Source organism: Helianthus annuus, chromosome 10, assembly GCF_002127325.2.
Source record: "Helianthus annuus cultivar XRQ/B chromosome 10, HanXRQr2.0-SUNRISE, whole genome shotgun sequence".
Taxonomy (NCBI): Eukaryota; Viridiplantae; Streptophyta; class Magnoliopsida; order Asterales; family Asteraceae; genus Helianthus; species Helianthus annuus.
Genome location: NC_035442.2, coordinates 178,338,475 through 178,359,285, shown reverse-complemented (window position 1 = coordinate 178,359,285; position 20,811 = coordinate 178,338,475). Strand labels below are relative to the sequence as shown.

Here is a 20,811-nt window from a genome sequence, read left to right as displayed (position 1 = left end):
CTCAGGCAAATCAGTGGGCATTAGTATCGAATCAAACTCCAAGTATCCAAAGTATTTTACTGAGCGAAAGCGAAACAGGAAGTTTGAATCGACCTCCGAAGCTGATGCATCTAAATGAGTATCCGGGTTGGGCTGATCGTTTCCGTACATATGTTCTTGGCCAAAATACAGAGCTGTGGATACGCTTCACCACAGATTTTGATCAGGCTATCGAGGTTGCTGCTTCATCAACTGCTACTTTTGCCGATCTTCCAGAGGATCAGAAGAAAACATATGATCTGGAGAAGAAAGCCTACGCCATTCTCACTCAGGCGCTAAGCAAAGATATTTATCATCAGTTTGTCAGCTTCAAGACTACAAAGAAGTTGTGGGACGGTTTAAAAACCAGGGGAGTAGGGAATGAGGCAACACGTCAATTGCGTCATGATCTGCTCAAGAAGGAATTTGACGGTTTTGCATGCTTGGATAAGGAGTCTTTGGGAGACATGACAAGCAGATTTTATCATTTGCTTACTGAGTTGAACAATTTCGGTGTAGCAACAACTCAGACAGAAGTTGTGAAGAAGTTTGCTGATGCATTGCCACCCCAATGGAACGGTTTTCTGGAGATTTTGAAGTATAATGGGGTTATGGCGACTACAAACATCAACGACTTCGTGCAGTTGTTGGAGAACAAGGATCAAGAAGAAACCTTGAAAGCTAAGAGAGTTCCAGTGCCACAGAATCCAGAAATGTATTATGGAACTACAAGTACTTCTTCTTCAAGAGTCATTGTGCCAAGCAACCATGGTTCGCATGCTCCTCTGCAGACAGCCTTTGTCACGAGCACTGATATGTATGGCAATACAATGCAAGTTCCTGTTAAGCCTCCTCCAACCACAGACATGTATGGAAATCCAATACAGCCACCTCCTCCTCCTCCTCCTCCTCCTCCTCCTCCTGCTCAAACACAACGTGCATGTTATGGAGGAACATCATCTGCTGGTCAACAAACAAAGCCAAGTACAGTACAGCTCGACACTTCAAGCTTCTCTAAAGTCAGTGTAGAAGTAGCTAAGGAACACATGGAGCTACTTAACACAGTAGTGAGCGCGTACTGTGGGTTAATAGAAGGTCAGATTGGCAACATTAATCTGACACAAGAAGATTATCGGCAGATTGATAAAGAAGAGATGGACTTGATGGATATCAAGTAGGCCTTTGCTAGTGCTGTGAGAAGGGCAAAGGATTGGATGGAAAGTACTGGCAGAACCAGCTTGGAAAGTAAGTGAGACACCAAGTATGGGTTTGATAAACAGGCAGTAAAGTGCTTCAACTGTGGTGAACGGGGTCACTTTAAAAGGGAATGTACAAAGCCAGCACAGCACGGGAACCAAAACCCTTTCAGAAATCAAGGCAACCAGCAGAACAGAAACAATGAGCGTACATTGGTGCCTGTCAACAACCAAACCAACCGGGCACTTGCGGTTCAGGTGGATGAAGGTTGTGACTGGTCAATCCAGTTGGGTGGTGATGCTCCCGATGGAACGGCGTGTTTTGCTCAAGTTGTGAAGGAGTTAGTTCACACCAGTGGTGGAGAATCTTCCACCAATGGTGGTGAATCGTCTGAAGATGAAGACTCTTCTGGGTACAGCAGGAGTGTTGATGAAGAATCATCCAATTCTGGTGATGATCATGTGGGTGAGACATCAAATGCAGCAATCGATGCAGATATTGATGAACTTTTGGAGGAAGCTACAGCCAGAACTGATAGAAGATCTATTTTGGTGGATCAAGCTGCTTATGCTTCGTCTTCTCTTCATTCAGCCTTTATGGCTAATGTCGGCAGTTCATCAAGTCAGGTATGTGTCGATGAACCCACTACTGCTAATTGTGTTAACTGTGATAGTTTGCATGCTAAATGTGCTTATTTAGAGGGAAACATGTCTGAGTTGCAAGCCAAACATGATGCTTTACAAGCTAGTTTGTTTGACTTGCAAGACAAACATGGTTCTTTGAGTGCTGAGTGGTGTGACTTGCAAAGCAAGCATGAGGCTTTGCAAGAGAAATATGATGTGACATTCATCCACAATCAGAAATTGACTGTGGATCTCTCAAAATGCACAGAAGCCAACATGTTTTATGAAAACCATGAAAAGGAATTTAAGTCAGTAATTGAAACATTAAAGAAAGTTGAAAACTATAACTGACAAATTTGTAAAACTTTCAAACTGTCGGACGGTGTTTGATTTGTGACATGGTCATATGTGTGTCATTTGTTTATGATAACTATATTCCAAGCAGTTGTTCTCATTACGCGTTTAGATTTCTTGCATGTGCAGATTCTAAAGGCAAGGAGAACATGGTCGATGACAAGCTTCGGAATGAAGACACGACATGAAGGCACTCAAGTGATGAAGATGATCGAGTTGCCGCTGGCCATCATCAACACCACAAGGATCTCACTTCATAAAGATCAAGTATTTCACGAGCATAACTCAAGGGGGAGCTTATGTTAAGGGGGAGTTTGTTAACACACTTCCTACATGATACGGGTAGTTTGTTGATACACTCTCTGCTCTCAAGACGTGAAGACTTTGAAGATCCTCCGACAATGAAGACTTGAAAGGACATCAGAGTTTTGAGAACTCGAAGACCAAGGACCATCGAAGTTCGAGACAAAGCTACAGCCAAGGGGGAGTTTGTTGGTGCACTTGTGTCTGTACTTTGTCTGTAATCGGTCACGATGTAAACGATGTCTTTGACAGTCCTGTAAGTTGACCAAGTCAACCGTCCTCCTGGTTTGACTCAGTCAACAGTTAGAATATGTTTGATGTTTTTGTCTGTGTCGAAGGATAGTTCCTCGAAGGATAATGTTGATCCTTCGAGGTGATCGAAAGATGAACCTTCGATGGATGATCGATAGATCATCCTTCGAGATGCTTGCTGATCATTCGACAGGTTTGTCATCGATAGATGATCCTTCGACCATCTATCGGATCCTTCGGACCAGACATCAGATGCTGGGTATATAAATACCCATGCAGTGTATGTGTTAGATAGACTCATGAGACAGATGCACATTTGAGAGATAGAGAGTTCTAGAGACCATTCTGTCCGAAACACACACACACACTTTGAGAGTTTGCAATACACATTTGTAAACTGAAACGCCCCAAAATCTGAATGTTAATATTTGTCGGATGTTCCTTTATGACACGTCATGAAATAAATAACTAGGCTATTTAACATAGTTAAGGGTATGGTCAAAAGTATTAAGTAATGAAAGGTAGTGTCATTTATGTTTTAAAGGAAAACCCGAGGGGCTAAAGTGGAAACAAATGAAAGTTGTTTACTAATTAAAAGATCAACACACACACACAAACACACATACGTGTGTGTTCGTGAAGCTTCAGGAGCTCTCAAGAACTCCAAACCCTAAACATGAAAGATCATCCAAATTGAAAGGCTAAATGATGCTTAAATCTATAACCGAGCATGGATTAATGATCACCAACATGAGGAGATCATAAGGTATGTTTTAAATTTAAGATTGGTGATCATGGGTGAAGTGGGTTATGCTCTAATCCGTGAGATAATATGAAATTGATTATGTATAAGGGTTAGAAACATCATATAGAACATGGGTTATGTAAGATTTGTGTTAATTTGAAGTTTAGATGCGAAACCCGTTTGTTATGGTGAGGATGATGACTTGAATCACCATTTATGTTTAATTCTTGTTGAAAGAATGATGTATTATGTGGGTATGATGAATTATTGTTAGATAATGGCATAAAAGTTATATGATTCTAGTTGAAATTGATGATCTATGTTATGAACTAGGAAGAGTATGCATAAAATACTTGTACTATAGGCTTAAGTGATGGCATGCACACCAAGTGTTTGATGAAATGCCCAAGTGATATTAGGATATGAGAATTTTATCAAAGGGCTTGACATTTATGAATGAATTGGGGAATGACGAGGTCGGTAGTAAACTAACTTGAATAATGTGCCTTAGAGGACATTCATAAGAGAATTCGGGTTGAATGTATGTGATGATCAAGATTATGCATTAGAAGCTTGTACGTTGTGCTTGAACGGGCGATGCTCCCCATGTGTTTTTATTAATCACTTAATTTTAATCAAGATGTGAATGTGTACTAAATATATAATATATGACCATGCTAGTAAAGGATGATGTTATGAATTACGTTAGGTTGTCTAACTGAACAATGTGGTTGACAATTTATGTCGTATGCGTGTTAGTGAAAGTCAATGTAGATAAGAGCTGGAAAATGTGTATTAATATGAATAAGCATGAGTACTAACATTATTATGGCATGACGACATGAAAGGATAGGAACCACACTAGCATGGACCAAGCATGAAAGGCTAACGGGTCGAAATGAGGCAAGGAAGCGGTTACGAACATGGATGCACGAGGTAAGTGATTTCCGTAATCACTTCTTATTTTGTTTAAGTAATGTAGTGTTAGTTAATTGAGCATGATGATGATTGAAATTTGATATGGTTTTGGTTGTATGAAATCGGTGAAGACATTACCATTTGGCAATATTGACTAATGAATTGTTTGTCAAGTATTATGCATTCACAGGATGATTAGCGAAAGGGATTATGTTGCTATTACTTAGTCAATTAGTGCACGAAGTATTAAAACGGGTCATAGCTTTGATCCGAGCCAGGTATGTGCGATTAGAGTTGTAGTTAAGTCATGGGAGTAGTCAAATGTTTAAGGAAGCCCTTTATAGTAAAGGATGGAACAAAGTTGACAAAAACGCCCTTGAAGGGTAAATTGGGCTAACGATCTTAAAAGTAGTTTAGAAACAAGCTAATCGATTGGTGTAATGTTTTGGTCAAGTATGAAAGTGAGAAGTATAGGGTTTTGTATGTCGTAGACCTTTTTATGCACGAATACCCATGACGTGTAACACCCCAAAGATAAAAGACACAATAAATAATAATAAACTAAATGTGGGATCCTAAGGAATATGTAGCAATAAGGTACCTAAATGTGGGATCCTAAAGAATATGTAGCAATAAGGTACCTAAATGTGGGATTCTAAAGAATATATAGTAATATGGTACCTAAATGTGGGATTCTAAAGAATACATAGTAATATGGTACCTAAATGTGGGATCCTAAAGAATATGTAGTAATATGGTACCTAAATGTGGGATTCTAAGTTAAGAATTTCCTTAATCCGGAGGTAGGATTTTAAGTTAATATGATAGAATGTGAATTTACAAGCATGTAGGAAGAAACGAGAGGTTAAACGGATAAACGGTTCAAAAGTTATGCGCGTTTTAGCGCGTACGAACGACAAATCTCGTTTCCGTGAAATCGAGTCGTGCTGAGAATTATACAGCACCAGCTGCAACATTCTGTCAAAACTAGGCCGTGGCGTAGCGCGACGGGGAAGGCCCCAGGCCGTGGCGCTACGCGACGGGGGTCAGTTTCGCGAAAATCATTTATTTTAACTGTTGATGCATTGCGAACCCGTCTGGACCGTTTTAAACGCGTATAAGCTAAGAATGATTAGTTTATTCCTTGTTTTAGGGAAAGTAGATACGTATGAAGGTATGTATGTATGTATGTATGTGTGAATATAAGTGGTACGTATGAATGAATGTATGTATGTATGTAGGTGTGTATGTAGGTAGTATGTGTATGTATATATATATATATATATATATATCCAAGTGAGTATGTACGAATGTGTGCACGTATGTAGGATTGTGAGAAGGCATGTAATAGGTATGTATGTAGACATGTATGCATGTATGTATGTAGGTATGCACGTATGTAGGAACGTACGTATGAATATAGGTACGTAGGTTTGTAAGTAGTTATGTGTGAACGGATGCATATATGTAAGTATGTATGAAAGTATATACGCATGTATTCAATGAAATTGAGTAATGACGATAATAATAGTGTGCCTTGTGAACGAAGTGTAACGCAGGTACAATGAGAAAGTCTCACCACGGATTGTATGATCAGATGGAAAGCTGGGATGTAAAGAGTTAACGGAACAGAAAGTAAACGTGAATAAATCTTGTATGTTAATAATGCGTACTAATGTTATGAATTTTATGTGGTGAGCGCAGGTGGTACGAGTCATGAGGATCATCTAGGAATAGAGATCGAGGATCGAGTCACTAGTGAGATTGTACGGGAACGTTGATGTATATAATGTAGTAAACATAAGCTATGTTTTTACTTAGTAAATAAGTCGATTGATGGATTTATGTGAAAGAGTTATGTTAAAGTTAATTTTTAAATAAGTTAAGGTGTTTATAATGAAAGAAAGCTTATGGCTTGAACTTCCGCTGCGACTTTTAGTCAAATACGTATTAGGGTCTTACAAGTTGGTATCAGAGCCCTGGTTTGAGCGAATCAAGTACGAGAAGATAAATACTTGAACTCAAACCTGTGTGCTCTTGTGATAAAGAACCCGTACAATCCACGACTCGATCAAGATCTAAAGGTAGAAATGGAATGAAAGCATGTATGAATACATTCATATAAAGAAACTAACGGTTTTATATGTGCAAGGTAAACATAAGTGTCTGAAGAGGATGGTCCGTGGATGCAGGATAGGATGAATACTAAGGCTGGCAAAGGTGTAAATAAGCTAATGAACCCCAGGTACACACTATTAATATGTATGGGTATCAATGTTGAAAGAAAAAGGAAGAAATCTCCTTGGGAAGGTAATTATTAAACGAAAGGCAATGATGTGGTCTTGGGGAAATTTTAGAAATGTGCACGAAACTGAAACCCATTTCTCGGACATAAGGCGATGATTACACGAAGGCACGAAACTAGTATGTGGATTGCGCACCTGTCCAGTACGCAAGAAGCATATGACGTTCGTGAGACCGTGGTAATTATCGCAGGTGTGTCCGGTAGAACTGGGTAACAGGTGGGCGTGCGGTGAAATGGGTAGTAAGACTCTCGGGAAATTGAGAGTACTATGTAAGAGTGAAAAGTATGAGTGATAAGAATGAAGAATGTTGAATCCGTAAGACAGTACGGATCAGCAATGTATGAATGAAATGTTTGAATCCGCGAGACGGATTCAAAGAATGAAAGGTGCGAACGCAATGTTTGAATCCGCAAGACGGATTCAAAACATAGAAGGTACGAAAGGTATGAATAATGCATTCGAATCCGCGAAACATATTTAAGGTATAAAAGACGAAACTAGTCTACATAAGAAGTGTCGATAGTCTGACCGTGATTGTGTTAAATGAGTCATATGGGCAAATGTAAAGTAAAGAAACAAAAGAATGATCGTAATGAGCATGAAGACCTAAGTTATAAAACGAAAGAAGGAAGTTTTGAACAAGGTATGTGTTAAATGTGTTAGAAATCGACTCTTAGAAGTCAGAATGAATGACGGGCTATGACCCAGACAATGGTTTAAGTATGAACAAAAAGGGTAAGTTTGTTAGGAATACTAAAACGATGTAATGAATGTCTTTGTAAGTAAGCATGAATGGAAGGAAGCACGAATGTGTACTTCAATGCATCTATGATAAGTAAGAAAATTCAGTTTAACCTTAAAAGGTCAAACTGCAAAGGTTGACGAAATAAGTAACTAAAATGAAAGAAGTGCGTGTAAGAAATGGAATGTAAGATATGTTATAGCATGTACGCAGGAAATATGTAACAGAATTATAGGTGTGTAATCACCTAGTGTTATGAATGTTTGAATGACATAAGCTAACCGCCGATGTTGTTGATGATAATGTTAGAACTATTGATGCGATGAAACCAATCGTATTGGTGAAAGGACGTGCACGAGCGGAAGCTCATAACATGAAGGAATGAAACTTGGCCTGTACGGCTAGTGCACGAGGAGAAGATGATCGATCAGGGTTGCGGATCGTGGTTGGGAAATGAAAAAGAGGTTAGTAAAATGTCTAACTCATGATTGGAGAGATATGAACTGTCTATACACGTGAATTAAGTAATGCATGAAGTGAAAGCGATAGTAATGTGAAATGAACGGAATGATTTAAAGATACTATAAAGGTATGCAAGGTATACGTAAATGTAGAAAAGGTAGGATAAGGTTAACGTTAAAGTTAAGCATATATGAGTATGTATAGATTTCGGGTAATGGTTAAATTCTCGTAAGATGAACTACATGATACACATACGTATGTAAACTAAATAATGCACGAAGTGAGAATAATTGTAAAGTGAAATGAAAAAGATGGTTAGAAAGTAACGTAAAGGTATGCATGGTACAAGTAATTGTAGAAAACGTAGAAGGATGATCGCGTTAGAGTTAAGTACATAGGTGTGTGTGATTACAAGTCAAAGAAGTATGTATATTGAACCGTGGTTGTCAGACCAAGGAAATGAAAATGGTATGCGAAATTATGATAAGGAAGGTATGGAATTGTTAGGGAGAAGTCAATGATATGAATAATGAAATAAACATGAAAGAAACATTAATGGGAATGTTTTTGAAATTGAATGATAGTGATTGTGATGAGCTCGTGGTTGTGTCGAGTGTATGTAGAGAAGGAATAATTAGTGTTAAATAAAGGTAAGAAAGGTTTCGGGGACGAAACCTCAATTAAGGGTGGTAGACTTGTAACGCCCCAAAATCTGAATGTTAATATTTGTCGGATGTTCCTTTATGACACGTCATGAAATAAATAACTAGGCTATTTAACATAGTTAAGGGTATGGTCAAAAGTATTAAGTAATGAAAGGTAGTGTCATTTATGTTTTAAAGGAAAACCCGAGGGGCTAAAGTGGAAACAAATGAAAGTTGTTTACTAATTAAAAGATCAACACACACACACAAACACACATACGTGTGTGTTCGTGAAGCTTCAGGAGCTCTCAAGAACTCCAAACCCTAAACATGAAAGATCATCCAAATTGAAAGGCTAAATGATGCTTAAATCTATAACCGAGCATGGATTAATGATCACCAACATGAGGAGATCATAAGGTATGTTTTAAATTTAAGATTGGTGATCATGGGTGAAGTGGGTTATGCTCTAATCCGTGAGATAATATGAAATTGATTATGTATAAGGGTTAGAAACATCATATAGAACATGGGTTATGTAAGATTTGTGTTAATTTGAAGTTTAGATGCGAAACCCGTTTGTTATGGTGAGGATGATGACTTGAATCACCATTTATGTTTAATTCTTGTTGAAAGAATGATGTATTATGTGGGTATGATGAATTATTGTTAGATAATGGCATAAAAGTTATATGATTCTAGTTGAAATTGATGATCTATGTTATGAACTAGGAAGAGTATGCATAAAATACTTGTACTATAGGCTTAAGTGATGGCATGCACACCAAGTGTTTGATGAAATGCCCAAGTGATATTAGGATATGAGAATTTTATCAAAGGGCTTGACATTTATGAATGAATTGGGGAATGACGAGGTCGGTAGTAAACTAACTTGAATAATGTGCCTTAGAGGAAATTCATAAGAGAATTCGGGTTGAATGTATGTGATGATCAAGATTATGCATTAGAAGCTTGTACGTTGTGCTTGAACGGGCGATGCTCCCCATGTGTTTTTATTAATCACTTAATTTCAATCAAGATGTGAATGTGTACTAAATATATAATATATGACCATGCTAGTAAAGGATGATGTTATGAATTACGTTAGGTTGTCTAACTGAACAATGTGGTTGACAATTTATGTCGTATGCGTGTTAGTGAAAGTCAATGTAGATAAGAGCTGGAAAATGTGTATTAATATGAATAAGCATGAGTACTAACATTATTATGGCATGACGACATGAAAGGATAGGAACCACACTAGCATGGACCAAGCATGAAAGGCTAACGGGTCGAAATGAGGCAAGGAAGCGGTTACGAACATGGATGCACGAGGTAAGTGATTTCCGTAATCACTTCTTATTTTGTTTAAGTAATGTAGTGTTAGTTAATTGAGCATGATGATGATTGAAATTTGATATGGTTTTGGTTGTATGAAATCGGTGAAGACATTACCATTTGGCAATATTGACTAATGAATTGTTTGTCAAGTATTATGCATTCACAGGATGATTAGCGAAAGGGATTATGTTGCTATTACTTAGTCAATTAGTGCACGAAGTATTAAAACGGGTCATAGCTTTGATCCGAGCCAGGTATGTGCGATTAGAGTTGTAGTTAAGTCATGGGAGTAGTCAAATGTTTAAGGAAGCCCTTTATAGTAAAGGATGGAACAAAGTTGACAAAAACGCCCTTGAAGGGTAAATTGGGCTAACGATCTTAAAAGTAGTTTAGAAACAAGCTAATCGATTGGTGTAATGTTTTGGTCAAGTATGAAAGTGAGAAGTATAGGGTTTTGTATGTCATAGACCTTTTTATGCACGAATACCCATGACGTGTAACACCCCAAAGATAAATGACAATAACTTCTTGTCTTTGATGATTGGTGAATTGTGATGGTCCCCCTGATTTAACAACCGTTTTTGGTTTCCAAGTCTGTTTTATGTCACCAGTGTTTTTCTTTAAAATTTTAACTTCTTGATTATTTGAAGTTTTAGAATTTTCTGGTTTTACAGCAACAGATTGTTTTTGAACCACATCGGTTTTAATCGCTTTTTCAATTCTTTTGACCTGTTGGCGTTTCTGTTTCTTTTCCCTTTCTTTTACAAGGCGGGGATCTTGTTTTACAGAAACAGATCGCTTACGGTCATTGTGGTCACGGGGAACATCAACTTTTTCTTTTTGCTTATGAAGATATGGACAATTTCTAATAATATGTCCAATTGTTCCACATTCAAAACATGATCTTCGTTCTACAAACCCCGAAGACTCATGTGTTCGTCTAGCCGACAATGATGAACTTTGTGAATTCGAGGTACTGGGCTTTGAACTGCTTGGTTCATTTCTTTTCTGTACAGTCGCTTTCTTGACAAAATCTAAGTTAGATTGGTTTTCAAACTTTTCAATTTTGTCTGTTCCCGTCGATTTCACAAAGCTAACATTTTTCTTCTTCTTTTGATTCGGCTTCTTTTGTGTTTGAGCCGGTGTCTTTCCTTTTAGCTTGGTGTGATTTTGCTGTTTTGGCATTGTTGGTAATTTCTTATTGCCAAATTGTTTTCGAACTTCGGCCTTGGGAATAGGAGGACACTGTGTAACTGTAACTTGTGGTCCTGATTTTCCCAAAAACTTACTTGTCGAATTTTCAAAGACTTTACTGATTAAGGATTGATTAACGTTCTTAATAGGAAAATCTTTGTCCGAATAAATTTTCTCATCACTAACCAGAGTGTACAGCAAACTCACACTCTCCGACTCTTTCTCAGCAGAGGACTCGATTGCAACAGTCTTAGCGGTTTCTGCAGGAGGATCACATAGAATGTAATTCTCAAGAGGTATGTCCTCATCTTTGACTACCGCATCAGACTTTGCTATGATAGCATCATCAGATTCATCATCAGACGAATCAGCATCCTCAATAAGGACAGGAGGATCCTGAATCAGCTCAGCAGAAGATACACATGTATCTGCTGAAGTATCTGAATCTGGTGATACTTCTTTCTTGTATCCGAGCCCTGAGGCAAACTCCTTTACATCTAGAGGAACAGATGGTTCAAAGAACACTCTATCCTCCTCGTCCGGCATTGCATCATAATTGTGTCTCACTGGTGGTGGACATTTCTTATAGCCTATGCATGTGACATCCCTCTTTTCTTTCTGAACGTCAATGATGTGGTCCAACACGTAGCTAGAGCTCAAATAACTGTCTAGCTTAAGCTGGATCGCATCACTTTCTGTTTTCACACACGCCATCTCTTTTTGCATAATCTCAAGGCGAGATATATACAAATTAATGTCAGTTTGTTTTCGTGAAACCATTTTTGTCAGTTCAGTTTTATCTTTCTTTAATGTTTCAATTACTGACTTAAATTCCTTTTCATGGTTTTCGTAAAACATGTTGGCTTCTGTGCATTTGGAAAGGTCCACAGTCAACTTCTGATTGTGGATGAATGTCACATCATATTTTTCTTGCAAAGCCTCGTGTTTGCTTTGCAGGTCACACCACTTATCATTTAAAGAAACATGTTTGTCTTGCAAGTCAAACAAACTAGCTTGTAAAGCATCATGTTTGCCTTGCAACTCAGACATGTTTGCCTCTAAATCAGCACATTTAACCTGTAAACTATCACAGTTAACACAATCTATAGCAGTGGGTTCATCGACACATACCTGACTTGATAAACTGCCGACATTAGCCATAAAGGCCGAATGGAGAGAAGACGAAGCATAAGCAGCTTGATCCACTAAAATAGATCTTCTATCAGTTCTTGCTGCAGCTTCCTCCAAAAGTTCATCAATATCAGCATCAACCGAAACACCAGATATCTCACCCACATTCTCATCACCTGACCTTGAGGATTCTTCATCGGAACTCCTGCTATAACCGGAGGAGTCTTCATCCTCAGAAGATTCATCACCATTGGCGGAAGATTCTCCACCACTGGTGTGAACTGGATCCTTCACAACCTTAGCAAAACATGCAGTACCATCCGGAGCATCACTGCTTAACTGAATAGACCAGTCACAACCTTCATCAACTTGAACCACAAGTGCCTGGTTGGCATTTAATGGTCCTGCTTGGTTGCTAACCGGTACCAATGTGCGCTCATTGTTCCTTGATTGGTTCTGGTTTGCCCTGTTCCCTTGACCTCTGAAGGGATTTTGATTCCCATGTTGTGATGGCCTCGTACATTCTCGCTTGAAATGGCCACGTTCTCCACAGTTAAAGCACTTCACAGCCTGCTTGTCGAACCCATACTTGGTATCCTTCTTGCTTTCCAAGCTGGTTCTGCCTATTCTCTCCATGAAATCCTTTGCACGTCTAACAGCACTGGCAAAGGCCCACTTGATATCCATCATTTCCATTTCCTCTTTATCAATCTGCTGATAGTCTTCTTGTGTCAGATTAATGTTTCCAATCTGACCTTCAACTAGCCCGCAGTACGCACTTACTAACGTGTTGAGCAGCTCCATGTGTTCCTTAGCTACTTCCACACTGACTTTTGAGAAGCTTGAAGTGTTGAGCCGCACTGTGTCTGGCTTAGATTGCTGACCAGCAGATGATGTACCTCCATAACATGCTTGAGCAGGAGGAGGTGGTTGAATTGGATTTCCATACATGTCTGTGGTAGGAGGGGGCTTAACAGGAACTTGCACTGTATTGCCATACATATCTGTGCTTGTGACAAAGGCTGTCTGCAGTGGAGCATGTGAACCAGGGTTGCTTGGCACAATGGCTCTAGCAGAAGAAGTACTTGAAGTTCCATAATACATTTCTGGATTCTGTGGCACTGGAACTCTCTTTGCCTTCAGGGTCTCTTCTTGATCCTTGTTCTCCAAAAGCTGCACGAAGTCGTTGATATTTGTAGTAGCCATAACCCCATTATACTTCAAGATCTCCAGAAAACTGTTCCATTGGGGTGGCAATGCATCAGCAAACTTCTTCACCACTTCTGTCTGAGTTGTTGCTACCAAAATTGTTCAACTCAGTAAGCAAATGATAAAATCTGCTTGTCATGTCTCCCAAAGACTCCTTATCTAAGCATGCGAAACCGTCAAATTCCTTCTTGAGCAGATCATGACGCAATTGGCGTGTTGCTTCATTTCCTACTCCTCTGGTTTTCAAACCGTCCCACAACTTCTTTGTAGTCTTGAAGCTGACAAACTGATGATAGATGTCTTTGCTTAACGCCTGAGTGAGGATGGCGTAGGCTTTCTTTTCCAGATCATATGTTTTCTTCTGATCCTCTGGAAGATCTGCAAAAGTAGCAGTAGACGAAGCAGCAACTTCTATGGCTTGATCGAAGTCTGTGGTGAAACGTATCCACAGCTCTGTATTTTGACCCAAAACATATGTACGAAATCTATCAGCCCAACCCGGATACTCATTTAAATGCATCAGCTTTGGAGGTCGATTCAAACTTCCAGTTTCGCTTTCGCTCAATAAGATACTCTGAATGCTCGGAGTTTGATTCGATACTAATGCCCACTGATTGGCTTGAGAAGATGTCGACACCGGAGACTCGGCCCATGAAGGAGATAAACTGGTAGACGTGTACTTTCCACTGTCTGGAGCCGGTGTACCCCACCATGAGGGAGTGGAACCTGAACTTGTATATTTTCCACTATCTGGAGCCGGAGTTCCCCACCAACTTGGGTTCATCTTTGATGTGATAAAATAAATTCCTGAAAATCACAACTCAAACAAAAAGTTAAATCACAATTTCAACCCTTCTTATAACAATTCACAAATTTGTCGACGAAACAGTTTGTTGACGAAACTGAATTTTAAGCACTTGGTTGTCGAAACAGAATTGTAAAATCCTTTGGCGAAATAGAAGTCTTGACGAAACAGCCCAAGTATTCGAAAAACTCCTTTTGGGCTTCCTTTTGGGTTTTATAATTCACGAAGCTAGGCCCACATAAAAGAAGTCGACCAAAAAAAAGATTTATGTTTGGGCTTTGGATGAAATTGATCTAATATTTGGGCCCTTTAATGAGAAATGTGTTTGACTTTTAATGAAACAAACGTGTACTTTTGGTCAACTATAGTTGACGAAAATAATTAAAAAAAGGAACCCACTAGACGTTTAATATATTTGAAGAAATGAGTAAAGTTGACTAAAAAACAATTTTGTTTTGGGCTTGTTGACGAAAAACAATTTTGTTTTGGTTTTGGGCTTAATAGCTTTGACGAAAACAAAAAGGAAATCTGGGCTGTTTGACGAAAGTGAATTATGGGTCCTTTTGGGCCTTTGACGAAACAGAATGAGGGTTTGTTTCGCCAATAATGCTCCTGACGAAACTGAATTTTTGTTCCGCCAAAGATCTGATTCGTTGAGTTGTGTTTCGCCAAAAAGATAACTGGGTTGGTAGACTTTTTCAACCTATCTTTTACTGACACACGCAGACACCACTTTCGGCTAATGACATGCCTCTTTCACCAAACAAGGTATGGCTTTGAATATTATAATCACTTAACAACTTCCAACACACAAACACTTTAACACTTAAATTTATAAGGATCAAAAAGTGTAGACTGTGAAGAACAAAATGAAGAACACCATGAACTTCATGAAGATTCCGGTGAACCGGAACTTTCCGAACACGAGTAAATGCTTAAAAACTTCACCAAAAACCCATTTTTAACATGTAAAGATGATAAACAACAAGGTTTTTATATGAACTTTCAGCAAACAACAAGATTTAAACCCGATTAAACAATGTTTTTCAGAAAAATATAAACTTTAAAAACCCGAAAAACACCAAGAACACCTCGGTTTTAACAAGGAGAAGAGCCAAGGCTCTGATACCACTTGTAGGTCCGGCTAGGGGAGGATCTAGTCGCCTAATCCTTGTATACTAACCAACCCGGTTGTGCGGAATCCAACCGGAATGGCAAACCGAGATAGAACACGCACAAAACAACACACACAATATTCACCGATTAACACCACTTGTATTAATACGAATGAAAGGTTCGGTTACAAGCTCAATGTTTACAAATCTATTTTGCAAACTCTCTCTCAGTGTGTGTGCTCTCACAAATATGCTCTCTGTGTTCTACAATGTGTTCTCTTCTCTTTTTCTTATCCACAGACAGGCTATTTATAGCACAGACACTACGAATCAAAACAAACTTGACGAATCAGAACAATGTTTGACGAAACAGGACATGGCTTGACGAATTGGCGACGAAACAACATCGAAACTGAACTTGGTCGACGAAACTGAAGTGTTTCGTCGACATGATTCCTGTTACGTTGATCATGGGCTTGGGCCCAAATTGTTGAAGTCCATGCTGTGTGCTGATTGGCCCAGGCTGTAGAACATACTCATGCACGTACATGAGTTCCAACTTGATTCAAATATGTGCATTTTAGTCAAAGTGTTGACATCATCATGACATCATCATGATGATGTCATGATGATGTGTCGTCTCGGGAATCCTCGCGGCTCTCCGTGCTTCGCGTGTCGAACTCTGGGGCTCACGACGGAGGAATGTCGTGACGTCGGGCATGAGCCGAACCTAACCGAGTCGAACCGAACTGAGTCGCGTCGAGTCGAGTCGCGTCCACATATATGTATCAACAAAGTATATTATATTATCACCTTTACCAGTCGAGTGTGATTATATTGTAAAGGATACTTGCGGGGGTAAATGGGATTCAATTTGGGTTGTGGATCCTACGTTTAAGACGCACATGACGGGAAATCGAAATTTGTTTAAGTGTTTTAAGAGACACTTCGGGGTTGTAACGAATGAAAGCAAGAAAGATAAGATGTTTCGTTTGTTCATGGAATTGGTGAAGTAAGAGTGCCGGTGGACGGCAAGGATAAGACAATCCCGTGTGTTAGTTACGCACCAAAACTTGACAGGAATGTTCTAAGTTTGGAACAACTCCTGTTTCAAGGGATTGAGACGGTTACTATGGGTGAGAAGTGCGTATTGAAGAAGATGTTCGGTTGTCGATCAAAGGGTTTCGACATATACGAAGACAAGTCGGAAACCGACTTGGAACAAGATTATCTTAACGCTTTTTATGATAATCTTGGGGTCGACAATGGGTACAAGAAAGAAAAAGAAGAGTTTCAAGAATGTTTGGGGGATTATTATGAGCGAGAATTTGAAAAGTCGAAAAATAAAAAGAAAGTGTATGACGAACGCCCAAGCGCTAGGAAGGTTGTGTACTCGAAGAAAGCAAAAAAGGCTTTAATGATCTACATCGAAGGCGAGAAGGATAATCCACGCCAATCAAAACAAATTCTTCGGGAACGGGCAATAACTCTTTCTCAACTCGAGGAGGATGTTGTTGAAAGGGGGTGAATCATGGAAAGTTGTGTTGAACCAGGGGATCTTATCACCCTACACGAAGAAATCAAGAAGCACCCAAGATTCTTCGACGCACCATTCGAAGAAATTTTGGTTTGGTTCATCACGAACTTTCTTGGAATTGTTTGTGAGAAGGCAATGCCACCGGAGTTAATTGATGGTCGTGACGTTAGCCTCATACTACTACACCGCATCGTGAAGCACAACGGTGGGTTTGATGAGATAATGGCAAAAGACAAATGGGGCGAGATATCGGTGAAGTATGGTTACGACATGGACGACGCTTACGAGATGAAGGTTGCATTCCTTTATTATCTAGAGTTGGTCGAATGGTATTTTGATTATATCAAGAAGGAGCGTGCAAGAGAGAAAGTTGGAATGGCCGAGAGCTCGAGCAATTGCGGATGGATCGACGATTCAAGTGACGATGACGTGGTGGTGAAGATTGAAGTCACCAACAACCGCAAGGAGTGATCGTGATCGAAGGGCTCGGATATTCTTGCTTAAGGGGGAGAATGAAGATCGTTATGGTAAACAAGAATTATCCGAGTCACAAGTTTGGGCCTCGGGCCTGTTTATGTTTATTTGTTTTATGTTATTTAGTAGTGGGTCAAAAACAGTTATCTATGTATGTATATATTTGGGCCGTAGGCCACCTGAATGGGTCGAACGAGTCAGTCATGTTAGTCCAGTAGATTAGCGGATTAACACAAGGAGTTTGGGCCGGATATCATGAAAACGTCATGTCCCCTTATCAGCAAATAACCGCTGGGCGGTTATCATGGAACGTCACAACCGTTTATGAAACGGTGCGACTGGAATCGACATGCCCCTTCATTCCTATATAACCGGCTGCCAAACTCCCTTGTTATTCGGTTGGTCAGTTGGTTTTTTGTATTCGAACGTGTTTACAAGTTATCAATATACAAAGTTCAAGTGTCAATCAAAGTTCATTCGGTTAGTTTGTTTTTCTGCAAATCGTTTCGTTTCAATTCATAATCATGAACTCGTGTGAATGATGTGGATTGTTCGTAAGTGATTGTGTTTGTGGTCACAAGTCCATCCGTTCCGATTGGTCCTGGGTTTCCGATGACGATGATACCAACATTCAATAATTAGGCGATCTATAATAAAATTGAGGTTCTTTTCCACCATTGTAACATATAATAGACCTTCCCTAACACATTCCAACAAGCAATCAACTTCCTCCTTTTCGATTTCAGGAAGAGAAACTGCAATCGTTGTAAGGGTTACCACAGGTAATCTCCAACAATTTGAAGATTGAAAACCACGAAGTGGTATTGATGGAAAATTATAGTCATGAGTCTGGCTAAATACAGCAACTCCCTGAAAATCAACAGTAGATTTTTCTCGAATGAGCTTTATTAGATAATTGGGTTGGCCTTTTGCACCCTTTTGGATCAATGGGTTCACTGATTTTGAAAAGCCTTCCACTGTTCTCTCACCAACCCACATCCCATTTTCAAAATACAAAATATATATCTGTATGATCGGATTAGCATCACTTATCGATAAAATAAACACGGGCTTCAAACAATGGTAACAATAAGAGACACATATCACAAATACTAATGGAATCAAGGCTATTATCTTGCACAACACCACAACTCCCTTCTGAAGTTGTATACAAATGTAGATAATTAGCCTTTTGGAAGTCTCAATGACTACGTTCAGTCTGCGGCTATGAAATGGGAGTCTTATACTAGCTTGTTTCCAATCATTTAACTTATGAGTCCAGTAGCGTTCTACTTTAAAGACCTTAAAGTGGATTGAAAAGGACCCTTCAAAGCTTAAGGTTGCAAAACATCTAGAAAGTGGTACAATTGTACCAATCAGGACTCCAATTGATTGTACTGTGAGAATTACTAGCATGGACCAGCCATAATCCGAATCATATTCCTTAGCTAACATGGCTTTAATAGTCCCGGACATAGTATAAGTGTGGAAGATGGTGATTAATAGACATATTACCCCAGAAGCAGATGTTGGATGAAAGCAAGCTGTTATGAAATGGAGGCAGCTGCCACTTTCTACCATCATCCAATGCTTTCTCACATGGTATTCTAGCTTCTCAACTGTTACTATTTCTCCTGGTGACGATTGAATGTCCTTTGAAGCTTCCTCATGACCATATTGGTATTTGGAGTCCATTATCTGTTTGGATTTTAGAATCGCCAAAGATGAACATATGTATACTATCAACAAGAAAACTAACAAAAACACATAAATAAAGGGTAATACAGCATTAGGATGGGTACTTATATGTGTAGGTGAAGTAAGCTGTATGATACGGGGATCTTCTTTATGGGTTGATATGGATACAGCTCCCGTTTGCATTTGAATGCAAACATTCACAACCAAGGTGATGACTTGAACAGACAAAGCTGCTAGGTTTGATAAAAGTTCATTGTTGTCCATGGTTCCTAAAGAAAGCAGTAAATTAGCCATCATGGTACACATAAAGGCCATGCTTCCGAGCTTTGCCATTTGGTCCACATAACCCGGCATGGAACCAGTCAGATCCACAGGTAACTTCATTGCAACAGATATTACCGTAAGAGAAGCAGAATTAATAGTAAAATATTTAGAGGGGAACCATAACATTCTGCTGCGAAAACCATGTACTAATTCAGCCACCATGGCAAGGATGCAAACAAGAGACGCTAACGCAATATACATCCCAATCCATAACATAGGTGCGCTGTAACGATCTTCAAGTTCTGATCTGTATATAAACTTTAGGTATCCCAACAATGAATCTGTAATATTGTTAGGAATATTGTAGTCATCAGTGAGTCTATCCACAATATTAAGATACTCATGTGTTGAGTTGTAAGCCATAACTCCTGGGAAAGAAACTGATGATTTGATTTGATGGGGAAATGATGAATTGAAGTTGGGTCTAGGAAATGAAGATGGATGGTATAAATAATGTGGGCAGAGCTTAGGATTGGATTTTGTGTTAAGGACTTAACAAGGATGGATTTGCAGATGGTGAGTTAATATATTACCGTAACACGTGAATCATGCTCTTCCCTAAAGCTGCTGCTGTTGCATGATTAAAGATAATTCAATAACAACTCTAAAGCTAATAATTGTAAAATCCAACATTTCATCCCATCACCCGGGCCACCCATGAAACTTTGTATGCAATAATTGTGGAAAACAGTTCTGGAAAGCTCTCCATTTGATGCTGCTTTTCTAAAAGTGGATTCCATGCATATCCATCTGATTTTCTTTTTCAGTTATAAAATCCTTTATTCAATAATGCATTTGAAATATACGTACCAATTATATACAATAATGGCCCCTATGAGTGTAAGGGGCAGGCGCCCGAGGGGGGGGGGGGGGGAGGAGGCGCCTACTGATAGCCCCCCTTAAAAGTTTGGTTAAGTCCCCTGATTGCCTGATAAAAGAATCTTAGATCCTGACCCTTTAAACCCTGCATGTTGATTTGATTTTGTCCAAGTTATTTGTGATTCTGTTAGTTTGAGCATCTATATGTGCTTATAAGGAAAAACTGTCTGAAGAGGTGTATATGTATTTTTCTTTAATCTGCCATGTCTGAAATGCTATGACAATAATGGTGTTCCTCCTACAACCCAATAAAACAAAACTGTGGGTGGGATCCATCTCAGGTATATGTTTGTTTCAGTTATTATCCTTCTTGAAAGCTTCAGATCAGAATGGTCAACATGGGTGATATTGGTTGGGTTGCATTGTATAAATTGCTTTGCTTTCTTAATGCTTAAATTGGTTTATTCATCAGCATATACTGTCTTAACTTTGACAGGTCAAATTGATAAATTTAAAGTTGTGGCGAAAAAGAAAACAGTTATAAAATGCCTATGAAATGGTTTATCTAAAAAGAACAATATATTTTCTCTAATCATATCT

At 39.1% G+C, this 20,811-nt stretch overlaps 1 protein-coding gene across 1 annotated transcript; it reads right to left on the bottom strand.

Moving 5' to 3' along the window:
- Positions 1–17,843: 17,843 nt before the first annotated feature.
- Positions 17,844–19,755, bottom strand: LOC110883564. Its single transcript, XM_022131285.1, has 2 exons — positions 18,066–19,755; positions 17,844–17,971 (listed from the first exon to the last, which is right to left on the bottom strand). Exons 1-2 carry the CDS (start codon positions 19,753–19,755, stop codon positions 17,844–17,846), a joined length of 1,818 nt encoding a protein of 605 aa, XP_021986977.1.
- Positions 19,756–20,811: the final 1,056 nt, after the last annotated feature.